The following is a 13,632-nucleotide window of genomic DNA, read 5'->3' as shown; positions in this document are numbered from 1 at the left end:
GGAAAACGGGTTTGAAAGTTTTTTCGCTTTTACATTCCATTTTTGAAAAAAAAAATTAAATTTTATACTAAAAATTTCAAAATTTTAGAGAAATTTTATATAACACGCGTTAGAAAGTTTTCAGATTTTACATTGCAACAGTGTTTTGAAAAATTAAAGAAATGGACAATCTTTCCATCAATTCCACAATTTATTTAAATCAATATTTTATATTGACAATTTCAAAATTTCAGAGAAATTTTTTTGAAATACGGTTTTGAAAATTTTTTCGATTTGAAATTCCAAAAGTGTTTTCAAAGAAAAAAAAAATTAAGCAAGTAATTTTTAAGAAAAAAAAAACCGACATCAAATGTCATATACAAATTTAAGAGTACCGTTAATTTCTTCATGATCCCATTTTCGGATGTAAACCAAATTTGTATGGGACCCACTCAGAGATACAAAAAAAAAAGACATACAAAAAAAAAAAAATATTCCGAACAATTAATAACCTCCTCCTTTTTTGAAGTGGGTTAAAAAATTAACCTCATCTTTCCATTTTTCGCAAAAAAAAATTTGGAAATCAACATTTTATATTAAAAATTTTAGAGAAATTTTATGGAATCACGGGTTTGAAGCTTTTTTTGATTTTACATTATAAAAGTGTTTGAAAAGGAAACTAAAAATAAATGGACCCAATCCGCTCATTTTGCGCAAAGTTATGGGCATTTAAAAATAGTTCTTTTGTTTACTTGTCGGGGCTTGGCTGCAGGCTTCTGTTATAAAACTGTCCCACCCTGTTTAACGTCTTATGCGGGAATCGATGCTAAAGTAGTTAAAAATCTGCAGGTCTGACTTTTAATTAGGTAAGGATGTTATTTGTCAAAAATCTGTTGAAAAATCTCAATGCGCCGCTAGTTTTTTTCTACCTTTTCTAAGATATGATTTACAATTAAGTACCGTGATGTGTTTTATTGCTTAGCAGAAAAACACACCAAATAATTTTGATCGTTTTTAATATGCGAATACTCCACTGTGCGGCGCAAGAAAACAAATTGGGAAAAATCGGGCAGGCCTCCTTCAACTGGTATAACTTATAACATTAAAAATTATGAATAAAATCGGAGATGCAAAAGCCAAATGCCGTCCGAATTGGACTGGGATGCCCCACATAAATACATAAAAACATATTCACAATGCGTCAGTAATTTGTACGCCAAGGTGGCCCCTTCCCACTAGCGTGATTTTGCATTGATTGCTTTGCAATTAGTAGATCACGTCATAATTATAGCAGTGTTGTAATGATGTTTATGAGCCTTGTCTGTATGTAAAAGATTTGAGCTGTTGAGAAGTTCAAAAAAAAGTGGCATGTTGGAACATGTGGCAAGGAAGAGTAAAAAATTTGCACTAGCAAAAAAAAAAAAATTATTATTTATTGCCTTTAAGAGTAGAACCATGTAAATCCATAGATGTTGATTTTATTTATGCATATACAACATGGTCTGAATAGTGGCTAGTTGGTTAATTAGATTTATATTTCAAGTTTTTAACTTCTTTGAGTTTTAGTCTTTTAATTTGTATGCTGTCTTTTCTCTAAACGTTGAGTGACATTGTCATTCAAACTCATATTGCCTTTATTAAATACTACATATATGCACATAAATATATATGTAGGTATGTATATGATTGTTGCTGCCCTGTAAGTTATAGAATTTTGCATTACAAAAGTCAATTTTATGGCACTTTATCCGTTTATGTAAATCGAGCGCTGATTTATGAGTATCTAGTAATTCAATACTTCACTCGATAAATGTGTGTTCATATATATGTATGTATGTGAAAAATTTTTGCATAAAATTCTTTTTTATATTTTAGCAACTTTGATTAACTTTTATATTACGAACCGCTTGCTTTCGTATACGATTATAGCTACAGACTTAAGTGGACCTTTAAACTGAATATGTCTTTCTGTAGTGACTAGTTTAGCAGAAAGTTTCTCTGATATACATATGTACATACATATGTAATCACACTTGTTCAAGTGAAGTTGGATGCACTTATTTCATTCGTTCGCCGTCGATCGCCATTCCCGTTCATCTATACATCTTCACTTTTTCATGACCTTAAGCAACACTAATGTATCTTTCATTAGCATACACTTTTTACATAACATTCCGTTGGTAATTCTTTCCGTTGTGCAAAACAAAATAGTAACAAAGTTCAAGTTCATTCGAAATTTTTTATAAATTTATTTATCCATATTCATGGGTGTCCAAGTGGTGTTCAAGCTGATTTGCATTTGCCCATCAAACTGAGTTCAACAAAGTAGAGAGCGAATGAAATCAAAGTACAATAGTAAATATGCCATGAGACTGGAATCGATCACTTTTTTACACTTGGAGGGTTGCTGCTGAGCAACCACACTTGCCAATAGGTCATAGACCTCGCCGCCCACTGTTTTGAATTGAAAAGTTTGGCTTTTGAATTCTTTCGTTTTCACTAAATTGAATATTAGCCGTGTGGAAGCTGTTATCTTAATTGCAGAGCCCTTGGATTACTAGAAATGTATTAGTTGATGAATGAAGAGATTATTTAAGCAACGATTTTTGTGTAGTTACGAGTAAAAAATTGTTTTCGAAATTTTGTTTCTGTAGTGAAACTTCTTTTCGCTCGTTTGGGTGTAAATGGAAATAACGATGTAAGGAAAGAGCCCAAAGATCGTGGGCTATAATTCCAAACTTGAATGAAATGGAAAACTGGCAGAAGAAGAGAGGGATTATTGAGCGTGATTGGGCATGATTAAAATTAGGTTTAAGATCAAGATTAAGAATAAGATTAAGAATAGGATTAAGCTTCACATTAAGATTAAGATTAGATGAAAATAAAAATTAAGATTAAGACTCAGATTAAGATTAAGAGAAAGATTAAGATTAAGAGTGAGATTAACATTAAAATTAAGATTAAGAATAAGATTCGGAAGATTAAGATTAAGAATAATATTCGAATAAGGTTAAGATTAGGTTTAAGATTTAGATTAGGATTAAGACTAAGATTAATTTTAAATTTAATATTGACATTAAGACTAAGATTAAGATTAAGACTAGGATTTAGACTAAGATTAATATTAAGATTAAGTAAACAATTAGAATTAAGGTTAAAATTATTATAAGGATTAAGATTATGATTAAGATTAAGACTAAGATTAAGATTAAGAATAAGATTAAAATAAGGTTAAGATAAGATTGAGATTAAGACTAAGATAGTTGTTCATTAAGATGTAGAAAAATATAAGAGGAAGAAGTTTTACTTCAGCCATGCATGGATCCCACAACTTTTTTTTTTTAATAAACGTTTAACGCATAAATATTTTGTTTGCATACATATATACATATGTATGTATATATTTCCTATAGTTATTTCCATTTCCCGTATCATCTTCTACTTCATATTCACCTACTTCTTGCACATTCAAATAAATTTAAACTTTCAATTTCATTTTGCCGGCTTGACGGTCATTCGCATTGTTCGCCTGCGTTATTATTTTACAAACGTGATCATTTAGTGCGAACTGAGAGGCGTATTTTAGTCTCACAACCGCACTATTGACAGACAAATTACTACGCATGCGCGCGGTACGCATTTTAACAAGCTCCTCATAGTCGCCTTTATGCCGCCTGCTTTGTCCTGACAAAGCAAATGGCAGCAGTGAGATTTTTTTTCTACATAGACACAAAATGAATTGCTTAATTGGCGGGCTAAATGCGGAATTTTGTTACGGTTATTCGGACCAACAATTAAAAAGCAACAAATTATATTTTATTTAATTTTCTGTTGTATTTTACTTGTCCACACACACACATGCACACGCACAATGGCATATCAGCAGCGTCAGGCATGAGTCTTTGAGCTATGAAATAGTTGGTCACATTAGGCATGAGTAACAAAGTCCAAAAAGAGCAGCGTAAACTGTGCGCATGCGCGTCTGCAACACAACGCAAATTTAGCAACATCGTCGTCTAATCACGTTGCTGCGTCGTTGCACGTCGCTTCTACCAATTTAATGAATAACAAAAGCGTGTGTATGTGGTTTGTCTCTAAGCAACAAACATTTACACTTTGCATTGCAGACTAACATTTATTTAATGTACGTAAAGTGGGTCATGGTTAAATGTACTTGTGTAGCATGACTTGACTGCATAATCACACGACGCTGGCGATCTTCGTTTGAGAGCTCATTTGTGTGAATACGGCGAGCATGCGTTGATGTGTGTGTTTGCTCTGTGAACTGACAGCTGAAAAATAGTAAATGAAAAGCAAAAATCAACCGATTCGTTTTTGAATTTCACACCAGAGCTGTTGGGGAATCCGCATTGCGGAACGCATAAGATATATTTTTCAAAAAAAAAAGGAACTAAAAAAGTAAACCAATACATATGTACATATTTATGTACATACATAAATGATTTTTTTTTTGTGAAACTTTTGTGAGTGAGAAAAATAAAAGTCTAAAAGTGCAAGCAGAAACTTTGATTCTTAAAGAAAACAGAAATTTAGCTCAAATAAAGGAAGCTAAAAAGTGCGCTCATCTTTTTGTGTAAATTTTACCTGAGCTTCTTATCCAACTTGTGGTTTGCATATTGAAGTTACTGCGCAAATGTTGTGACCTTCTGTTTTACGCCGACTCCGAAAGGCAGTGTATCACTTACCTAGACCACAACCGGTCCTTAGATTAGATTAGATTATTATAACTTAGGGTCAACTTGACTAGACCCACCTTGGCAGGAACATAAATTGAGTTCTCAGAAATGGCGTGATATCTAGTGTATTCAGCAAGTGAAAAGTAAGGATTTTCGCGGCCACTTGGAGTTTCTCAAGCCAATTCTGGATGATCTCGCTATAAAGCTCACAGATATCATGCTACCGAAATTATCTTTCGACAAGAGCTACAAGGTCAGAGTTACTGAAAGGGACTGCTGTGAAGCGATAATATTTACGATTGACAAAGGGTCCCTTGTATGGTATACCGAAGGATCGAAAATGGACGGCGGGAGTACTGGGGTAGGCATACTTGGACCAAGATTTCAGAAAGCTCTGCCAATGGGTAAACACCAAACCATATTGCAGGCGGAAGTCTTTACAGTCGTCGTCTGTGTTCGAGAGTGCCTTCGTAGAAGGAGAAAAGGGGCAAGGATAAACATTCTGTCTTATCATGAGTTTCGTCCGAAAAAAATTCACAAGAAAATTTGTCATCCGCCCACAGTAAAACCATGGAAACCAAGAGTGAAAAGTAAGCCGGTTCGGGGAAAATAAAACTCATGATGAGGCTGATTGTGAATATTAAAAAAAAAATCAACACGTGAACACTTGTTTGAGTTAAAAATAAAAATTTTTAAATAATCTGAACCTCAATTTTTACTTAGCCCTTCAGCAGTCCAAGAAATGCATGCATATACTTAAGCACATAGTTTTTAATAAATTATAAATATAATCCAATTTTTTTACACCTTTCTACCAGGATATTAAGTTTTATTTTTCCCATTATGTGACTATTGGCGCGTGGCGATCTGATCAGAGGATAAATTTGTTTAACGAGCGGTTAATTTTGGAAGTAAATGAATTACAAAAGAAGAAAATCGAAAAGCTAAACAATAACAAATATAACAAGTAAAAGAGTCTAAGTTCGGGCGGAGCCGAACATTAGATACCCGGCGCAAGTATTAAATATAGTTTTTTTTTTCACCTTTCCGCAAAATACTGCTACATGGTATTCTACTCCTATTTCAAACATCTTCCATAAACTTATATAGTTATATGTGGGCGGTATCACGCCTTTTTTTCAAAATTCCATAATAATGTTACTTCTTTTTAAGCGTAGTTATTGTGGGCGTGGTTATTGACCGATTTTGCCTATTTTCAATACCATCCGTCCTACGCTGAAAAGAAGTTTCCACACCAAGTTTCGTTAAGACATCTAAATTTTTACTGGAGTTATCGTTTGCACAGACAGATGGACGGACGGACAGACAGTCACCGCTTAATCGATTTCTTTTTTCATTCTGATCATTTATGTATACCTTTGTCTATAGCTATCTCGATTCGTTTTGTCTGTTACAAACAACCGTTATGTGAACAAAGTTATAATACCATTGTGCACAAGTGCGCTCGGGTATAAAAAGAACGCCAAAGCATAGCACGTGAGACCGTAACTAAATCCTACTATATTAACTTGTCTAAAAGCTTGCAGATTTTACGACTGCTTTTAGCATAAATGCCTTGGGTCAGCTTTAAATTTGACCGATAAAAACTAAAAGATATACGGTTATTTAAAATGTGTGAGATAAAAAGAAAAAACAAAATCACTCACAATCAATCCCCGTTTGAGTAATAAATTTTGTTTATTACCACATTAAAGTCAAAAGTAATGACTTATACAATGACGCAACCAAATCAAGGCAATGAAAGAGGTCCAGCGTAAGGCACTTAGCGCTGACATTGCTTATTTGCTTAAATACTTAGTTAGCAGCAGTGTTTCGGTGGCATTCATTGTTGATTTGTTAGTTAAACAAACGAGGCGCAGTCAATCACAAAAGATTCGACGTAGCTTGTTTTGGTTTAACACGATTCCCAGCGATTTTTTAAGGTTTTGTTTTCTATTATTATTTTTTTGTTTTACTTTTGTTAAGACTTAAAGTAACACTGACTGATGGCTGACTAAGTCGATGCGTACTTAATATTTTTGCAATTTTTTTTCCACCTGCCTGCAACCAACAATAGTTCTCATTCATTCATTGGAAAAAAGGGGAAGCAAAAATTGAGTGTATTTAAAGAAAATTCTATGGAATTATTTGTGGTATTGTGTTGTTTTTCGAGAAGCGCCTTTTAAGTGCAATGTACTATTATTTTCAATGTCGCGAATTTATTAAAAAATACGCGATTATTCCATTTCGAGAACAGCAGGTGTTTAAGTATACTCGTGTGTAGTTTTTTTTTTTTAATTTTTTAGAACACCTCAAAGTGTTCCCTTTGCAATTGTAATATTTTCAAAGCTAAGTAGTATTTAAATTAACCACAAAATTGTCACAAATTGTAGGTTATTGCCAATTTAAAATTTGTTTATACAAATAAACTTTCATATATTTATGTATACTTATATACATACATATGTATGTACTTACGCATATATAACAATTAGCATAATTGTACGCCACCACAATTCAGGTGTTTGAAAATTGTTTAAGTTGCCAATTATAGCATTCAGTTTCTTCAAACAATTTATTTTATTGTTACCAATATCTATACGTATGCATCATCATTAAGGTGCATCACTCCCCTTCGACAAAATATTTCGCAGAGCTATTGAGATTTACGGAACTGGACCGATTTGAAAATTTGTACCTCCAAAAATCCCATTATTTTGATTCCGCTGGTGAAACGTTGAAACATTTTGATGCATACCTTTTAAATTTAAGCTCTTCGATCATCTGACGTGATCTTTTGACAAATTTATTTTTTTCCTACAAAAATCTCTGCCTTTTCAAATCGGATCATCTGACGTGATCTTTTGACAAATTTATTTTTTACCTATAAAAATTTCTGCCTTTTCAAATCGGTTCAGTTCACGGTAGTCGTAATATTTTGGGGAAGTCTTTAAACGAAAAAAATAAAATAAATTTAATTCCGGTGGAAAAACCATGACTTTTTTTTGGTGAGACACCCTAATGTACATATTTACTGCACATGCAAGCATACATATGTTTATGCATGCGAGTATTAACGCCGTTCAACCTTTCCAATTTGAACGGTAGCATTGTTGACATGCTGTGATTTCTCATCGTCGCTGTTGTTTTCAGTTTTTTGTGGAATTTTTTTTTATAGTTTTTTTGTTGTTGTTACATATTGATCTTCTGATCGTGTTTTCGACAATCTTTAAATTATTGCTAATTAAGCGCTTCATAGTCTTTATGGATTACTCATACGAGAATGGCTAATCATAAGTGCTTTTTAAGTTGAAACGGTTCTGAGTTAAATACAGACATGTATATTGGCTTGGCTTAATGAGCTTTAAAAAAAATAACGAGCGCTCATTAAGCGAGGGACCGTAGAAGATTGCCACGAATTCTCTAAAGTACAGACGCGTGCTTGCGAAGAGTCCTTTTCCATTGGCATATTTGAGATACGAGCCTCAAAACTGGACAATAAGTAGCGGGTAGTCGCTTAAGCTACCTAGCCCCAGGAGAATACTCAGATATGGAGACGGCAGATGATGTTACCACCTTGGCACTATATCGCACACCGTCTTCAAAAGAGGAACAACTCAAAATTGGCATTTTTGAAATTATGCATTAAAAATGTATACAAAGCTTTTATTTACCTTTCAGCAAAAGCTGGAGCAAAATTTTGTTATAATTTGTTAAAAAACCACCTTTCCCATATGATTACCATGTGTTAAAAAATAGTTTTTCGAGTTTTTTGACAAACATGTAATTTTGAGTTGTGCCACTTTTAAAGACGGTGCGCGATATGCACCTGCCCAGTCCAAACGGCCCTGGATGTTTCTTGTCGTTGTCTGGCTCCTGTCTACGCCAGTTGCATTGTTCGTAGGGCTTGGTGAGTGGTCAGGACGGTGTTTATACTGAAGGCCGACAAGAGCTCTCACATCTGAACCAGGGCTATATAGTTCAGCTTGTAGCCGAACTTCTCGACGTTGATGTCGCATCGATAATTCCAATTAAGGTTGGTAAATATCACAGAATGTGCACGGATGTCTCATCCTCTTCAAGCCAAAGCCGACTGGCTAGATAGCCAGTGAGTAATCTGATTTTAGCCCCCTTTACTAGACTTATAATATCCACATCCGTATGTCATCTAATGCACTTATCTGAGACCAAGTAAAGGCTACCTCTCCGCTTCTGTAATTTATATGTATTTAAAACTCTGGCTGATTCCCCTTCTGAAGAGTTTCATTAGAAATTTTTTGTCAAATTTCCCTTGATCATTTAACTGAGAGCGAACGAATATAGCCTTTGTAAGTAGTCCCGCCAAAAATTCTTTCTACAGGCCCATATGACTTTAGTGACTTTACAAAGAGTTTTATCTAGATGAGAGAACCAATTAAGGGCCGTTTGCACCATGTCTAGTTAACGCTAACTGGAGGTACATCCTTCAGTTAAGCACGTTAACTGCTTTATCGATCACATGTAATATGATGGGTGTCGATAACGTCGATAAAGATGTTTAACTGGGAGTTAGAATTAACTAGACATGGTGCAAACGGCCCGAAGTGTTCCAGCAAGCGTAACTTACACCTATTTGACATCAAATGTGTGTATTAAAGTAACTGCTCTCCTAGGCTGACCAAACAATTTGAACTACATAATCTATAATGAAATACTAACGTCTTGCGGGAAAATCTTAGGGTGGTAGACCTCGTATACTTAACTGAATGTATATTATGACTGTAAAGTAGAGGGTTGGCCTGGAATTCGAGAGTTAACCCTACGACTGAGAGGCGATCACTCAAAATACTACAAAGACTTGCTTGTGTAAATATCGTGGCGGCAATGAAAGTTATTCTCGAAGTTAACCTAATGAACATTGGAATAGGGCTGGCAGCTAAACGTTCTCTAACGAATTTCATCCGGGAGGTTTGTGGAAAAAAGAAAGTGGCATTATCCCGTAACATTGAAATTCTCATAACTCATCTGTGCACAGATCAAGCATAGTAGTTCCAATGGTCTGATTCTAACAGTGATGATTCTAACAGGTCTGTACTGAACGTTACCTAACATTTTGTAACCTGAGTCCTTCCTTGCTGTAGGACCTAACACGTTAAAGGAAGCGCTCAGAAAGGAAAATACGAAACTGAGGGAACTGCATTGGCGAAACACCAGGGGTCACCATCAAGCTAAGAGCTTGTTAGGAGTTACAATCTAAAGAGCTACAGGCTTTTCATAAACCGGTATTTTAACGGATCGTTGTAGGCTAAGAGGCCATTTGCATAACCTAGTGAGCTGGTCAAGTGATCTATGTCGCTTTCGTGACTTCTGGGGTGTGAGACCTTTTCACGGAGATGGGGAGAGGTGCATAGAACATCTGTGGTCACGAGAAGAGCACATACACTCCCTACCCCGGTGATCTATTCCAAAATATATAGAGATTTTAGGGCTATATACAGTGTTGTGATAAGATGAAGGCACAATATGCCTAGTAGTAACTTACTCCATTTATATCTATTTATCTATCTATCTACCTAAACACCGAGTATACAGCAGAAGAGAAAAAAAACGTGATCGTATGGAATCTTACCTAAAACCTATCTAGAGACTAGAACAGTCTTTATTTGCATATAAAATATTTAGGCATTTTTACAAAAAAAAAATTCTTCTACTCGCTTCATCAAATGTTATTTTAGTCCAACTGAGCGTAGTCGAAATTTATATTGCTTTAATTTTTAACAAACAAAGGAATACACATTCAAAACTAGGGAATCCCACGCAATTAAGCAATAGGAAAAAACCGATCAACTCAGCTTGTTTCTAATTTTAATGTGAGCCAATTTTTATAAATGCTTTGAACCAAAAAAGGCGATACTTAATGTCAGCTTAACTGACTTTTGGAATTATAATTACGCATATCATTGCTGCTGCAGTGACTCACAATAAATTCTTAACTGTTCACGGCTGCACACACACAGAATTGTAATAAACCAAATATGTAAATAGATATATTTTTTACATATCCAGCGGCGTCTGCGCAGCCATTGAACTCTCTACACTACGGCTAGCAGTTTAAGTGGGTATCATTGTGGTGTGGGAATTGCCCAGCTATGAGCGCTGATTTTTAACAAATACACATCACTACTCAGTATGGGCTTGAGGATGTATGCGCGAACATCCGGAAACGCGCTTTGGTAGCAGCTGTCCGATGAGTTTATGGGTAAAAGCTGAAGTGTTTACTGTCAGTTTCCGATATCCGTCTACGTACAAATAACAAGAACTTGCTGCACAAGCTGCTGACAAGTGTAGTTTCCAAAATTGACGGATATTGGTAATTTATAGAGTACATTATTATGCTTGTAGTCTGTTAAGTAACTTTGATAAATTTTTTATTTATTTTTTATTCCATTTTCCTATATTTTTTTTTTGATTCTTCGACACTTCGCAGCGCTTGCGAATGCTATAAATTTTAATGCCAGTCAATTGCGACAAATCTGGCGTGACTGAAGTGACTGACGGCTTAGATGGATAAAAAAAATAAAATAAAATTATAATAGTCGTTTTATAGCGCCAAAGGCTCAATTTATGGCTTGCGAAACAATTTAAGTTGCTAAATTTAGCACTTAAGCTCGCAAAGTGTTTTTTTCTTCGCCGTTCTCTCGTGCCAATCAGTCTAATTTACTTGGCATTCATTTTTTAACACGCACGATTTGTTACGCGCGGCGACAATTTATTGATTAATGATTAATTATAGCGTAAAGTAGCGCATTTTATTTTTTAATTTCGTTCGTTTTTGTTTACCTTTTATAACACCTTTTTATCTTATATTTTTTTTTTGCAGGACGACGACATGGGTTTCAGTTCGCGCATGGATTGCTGCGGGCAATTCGTCAAGTACAGTCTTTTCATATCGAATTTCATAATATTTGTGAGTAGAAATGAAACTTAATAACTAAAATTTCTTATTGCTCGCATCTCTATTGTGACCTTAATTAAAGAAACTTTCAGTCTTGAAATCATATCACATTTAATTTACTTAACTTTTTGTAGTAATTTTAATTCTTTTTTTTTGGTTTTCAGATTGGCGGCGCCACTGTTTTCACACTCACACTATGGACCCTCGTCGATCGTAGTTTCATGAACGAATTGTTGGGTACAAATCTCTTCTCGGGCGCAGTTTACGTTTTATTGGTTACTTCGGTAGCGATTTGTTTACTCTCGTTTTTGGGTTGTGTGGGCGCGGGCAAAGAAGTGAAATGTCTGCTGTTAACGGTAAGTTCGAATGATATATGTATATAATTAAGCATAGCGAAAGTCGAAAATAAACAAGTGAGATTTTTGGTCCGTTTCTATTAAAAAAATTAAAAGTACCCATATTTCGCGCTCCCACATTTGGTAAGCATTTAGTCGAACTTCCCATCCATTTTGTGTGGTCTCAAGCAAATGAAGGAATCTACAGCTTCATACTGTAGCTGTCTTTTTTATGTTTGTGAATTTTGTTTACTCTTAAAGTATTCAACTCAGAACCTGCTGGCGATAGAGGTTGAGGGCGGTCTCCACTGCGATGGAAAGATCAAGTGGAGAGGAACTTGGCTTCATTTGGCGTTTCTAATTGGCGTCAGTTGGCGCAGAAGAATAACGACAGGCGTGCTTTATTGAACTCGGCCAAAAGCGGTTAGATGGTTACAGCGCCAAATTAGAAGAAGCTTTTTCGTGGCAAAATTTTACGCCATTGCCTGCCGATGGATAACCATTTTCCGCTTCACACATTTTACGTACAGTGATTGTCCGTGCTGCTCCTCCCATCTGCGGTGTGCGCTTTCATGTCGTAACTCAAATGGAGGAACCGAACGGCAGATGGTTTTCTGTGAAAAGTTTTCACGGCAAAAATACATTCAGAGGAAAGCAAGCCTGCCGACCGGTATTAAAAAAAAAAAAACTTTGTTTGGATGGTCGAACTAGGAATCGAGCCTGGATTATACAATGTGGCAGTGCGCATGAAACTTTATTGTGCAAAATTGGTATCGATAGCTATGTACTTTTCCCACTTTCTCCATCCATGGCTTCCGCGCTAATAAAACTGCTCGTCTTTGGAGACCAAGAAAGTATCAATCCAATTTTTGATATCTTAAACAGAAGAAAAGCGTACTCGCTCTGCATCGACCAGAACAAATGGTAATCTGATGATGTAAGTTCTGAGCTTAATATAAGGCGTTTACAAACGTTGATGGCCTTCCTGCGCGCTCCTTGTCGTTTGTGAGAAAATCACCAGTTTGGAAATCTCAAAACCAGTACTCACAGGTTTTACTTGATGGAGCATGCACTCCGTAAGCCTCACACAGCAGCCGATGACTTCCTGCTGCACTTTTCTTCAGATGGAAGCAACATATCAATGCTTCTCGCGAATGGCGTTTTGTAGGCACACACGCTTTTTTTATGAATCCAGGGATCGAACCCAGGTCCTACGGAATGGTAGTGTGGACCTCTAACCACTCAGTCACCTCTTTCTCATCCCTGCAGCTGCGGCAAAAATCATTGCTTGGCTATCCCAACTTTTTTTAGAGATTTAATAACAGCTTGGCTGCCAGAATAAGTAGTGATAGACCATCCTGGAAGGCGGGGGTTATGAGCACGAAAATTTTATAAATTTTGTGCGGTTTGCGTAGCTACAAGTGTTCTTTGATGATCTAGCTTCGAAAGAGATATTTAGTTCTTACCTAATCACACGATATTAAGTATAACTTTGGGAAATACAAAAAAAAAACATGCCTGTACTATAAAAATCTTTTCTGTTATCCAAACACTAAACTAACCTGACTTTTCTTTGCTTTAAATTTCAGTATTTCATAATCGTTGCGCTGGTGTTTGTAACGATGCTAATCGGAGGCATACTGGGTTATGTCTTCAGAGAACGCGTACAGCAGACGATGCGACAGGT

The 13,632-nt window shown here is 35.6% G+C and overlaps 1 protein-coding gene across 2 annotated transcripts in view; it reads left to right on the top strand.

Annotated features, from left to right (window-relative positions):
- The window catches only part of LOC118739437 (CD151 antigen-like), a 42,638-nt gene that overhangs the window by 26,855 nt on the left and 2,151 nt on the right, over nucleotides 1-13,632 (top strand). For both annotated transcript variants that reach the window (XM_036470752.1, XM_036470751.1), the window contains 3 exons: nucleotides 11,536-11,622; nucleotides 11,775-11,966; nucleotides 13,535-13,630. In XM_036470752.1, the coding sequence (XP_036326645.1) occupies nucleotides 11,545-11,622; nucleotides 11,775-11,966; nucleotides 13,535-13,630 (366 nt within the window). In that variant the 5' untranslated portion in view covers nucleotides 11,536-11,544. The remainder of the gene's footprint in view (nucleotides 1-11,535; nucleotides 11,623-11,774; nucleotides 11,967-13,534; nucleotides 13,631-13,632) is intronic.

This window comes from Rhagoletis pomonella, unplaced genomic scaffold (genome assembly GCF_013731165.1).
Source record: "Rhagoletis pomonella isolate Grant_MI unplaced genomic scaffold, Rhpom_1.0 Rhpom_scaffold_00005, whole genome shotgun sequence".
In the NCBI taxonomy this organism is placed as follows: Eukaryota; Metazoa; Arthropoda; class Insecta; order Diptera; family Tephritidae; genus Rhagoletis; species Rhagoletis pomonella.
The sequence above is the reverse complement of the archived record's forward strand: the minus strand, read 5'-3'. Positions and strand labels throughout refer to the sequence as shown.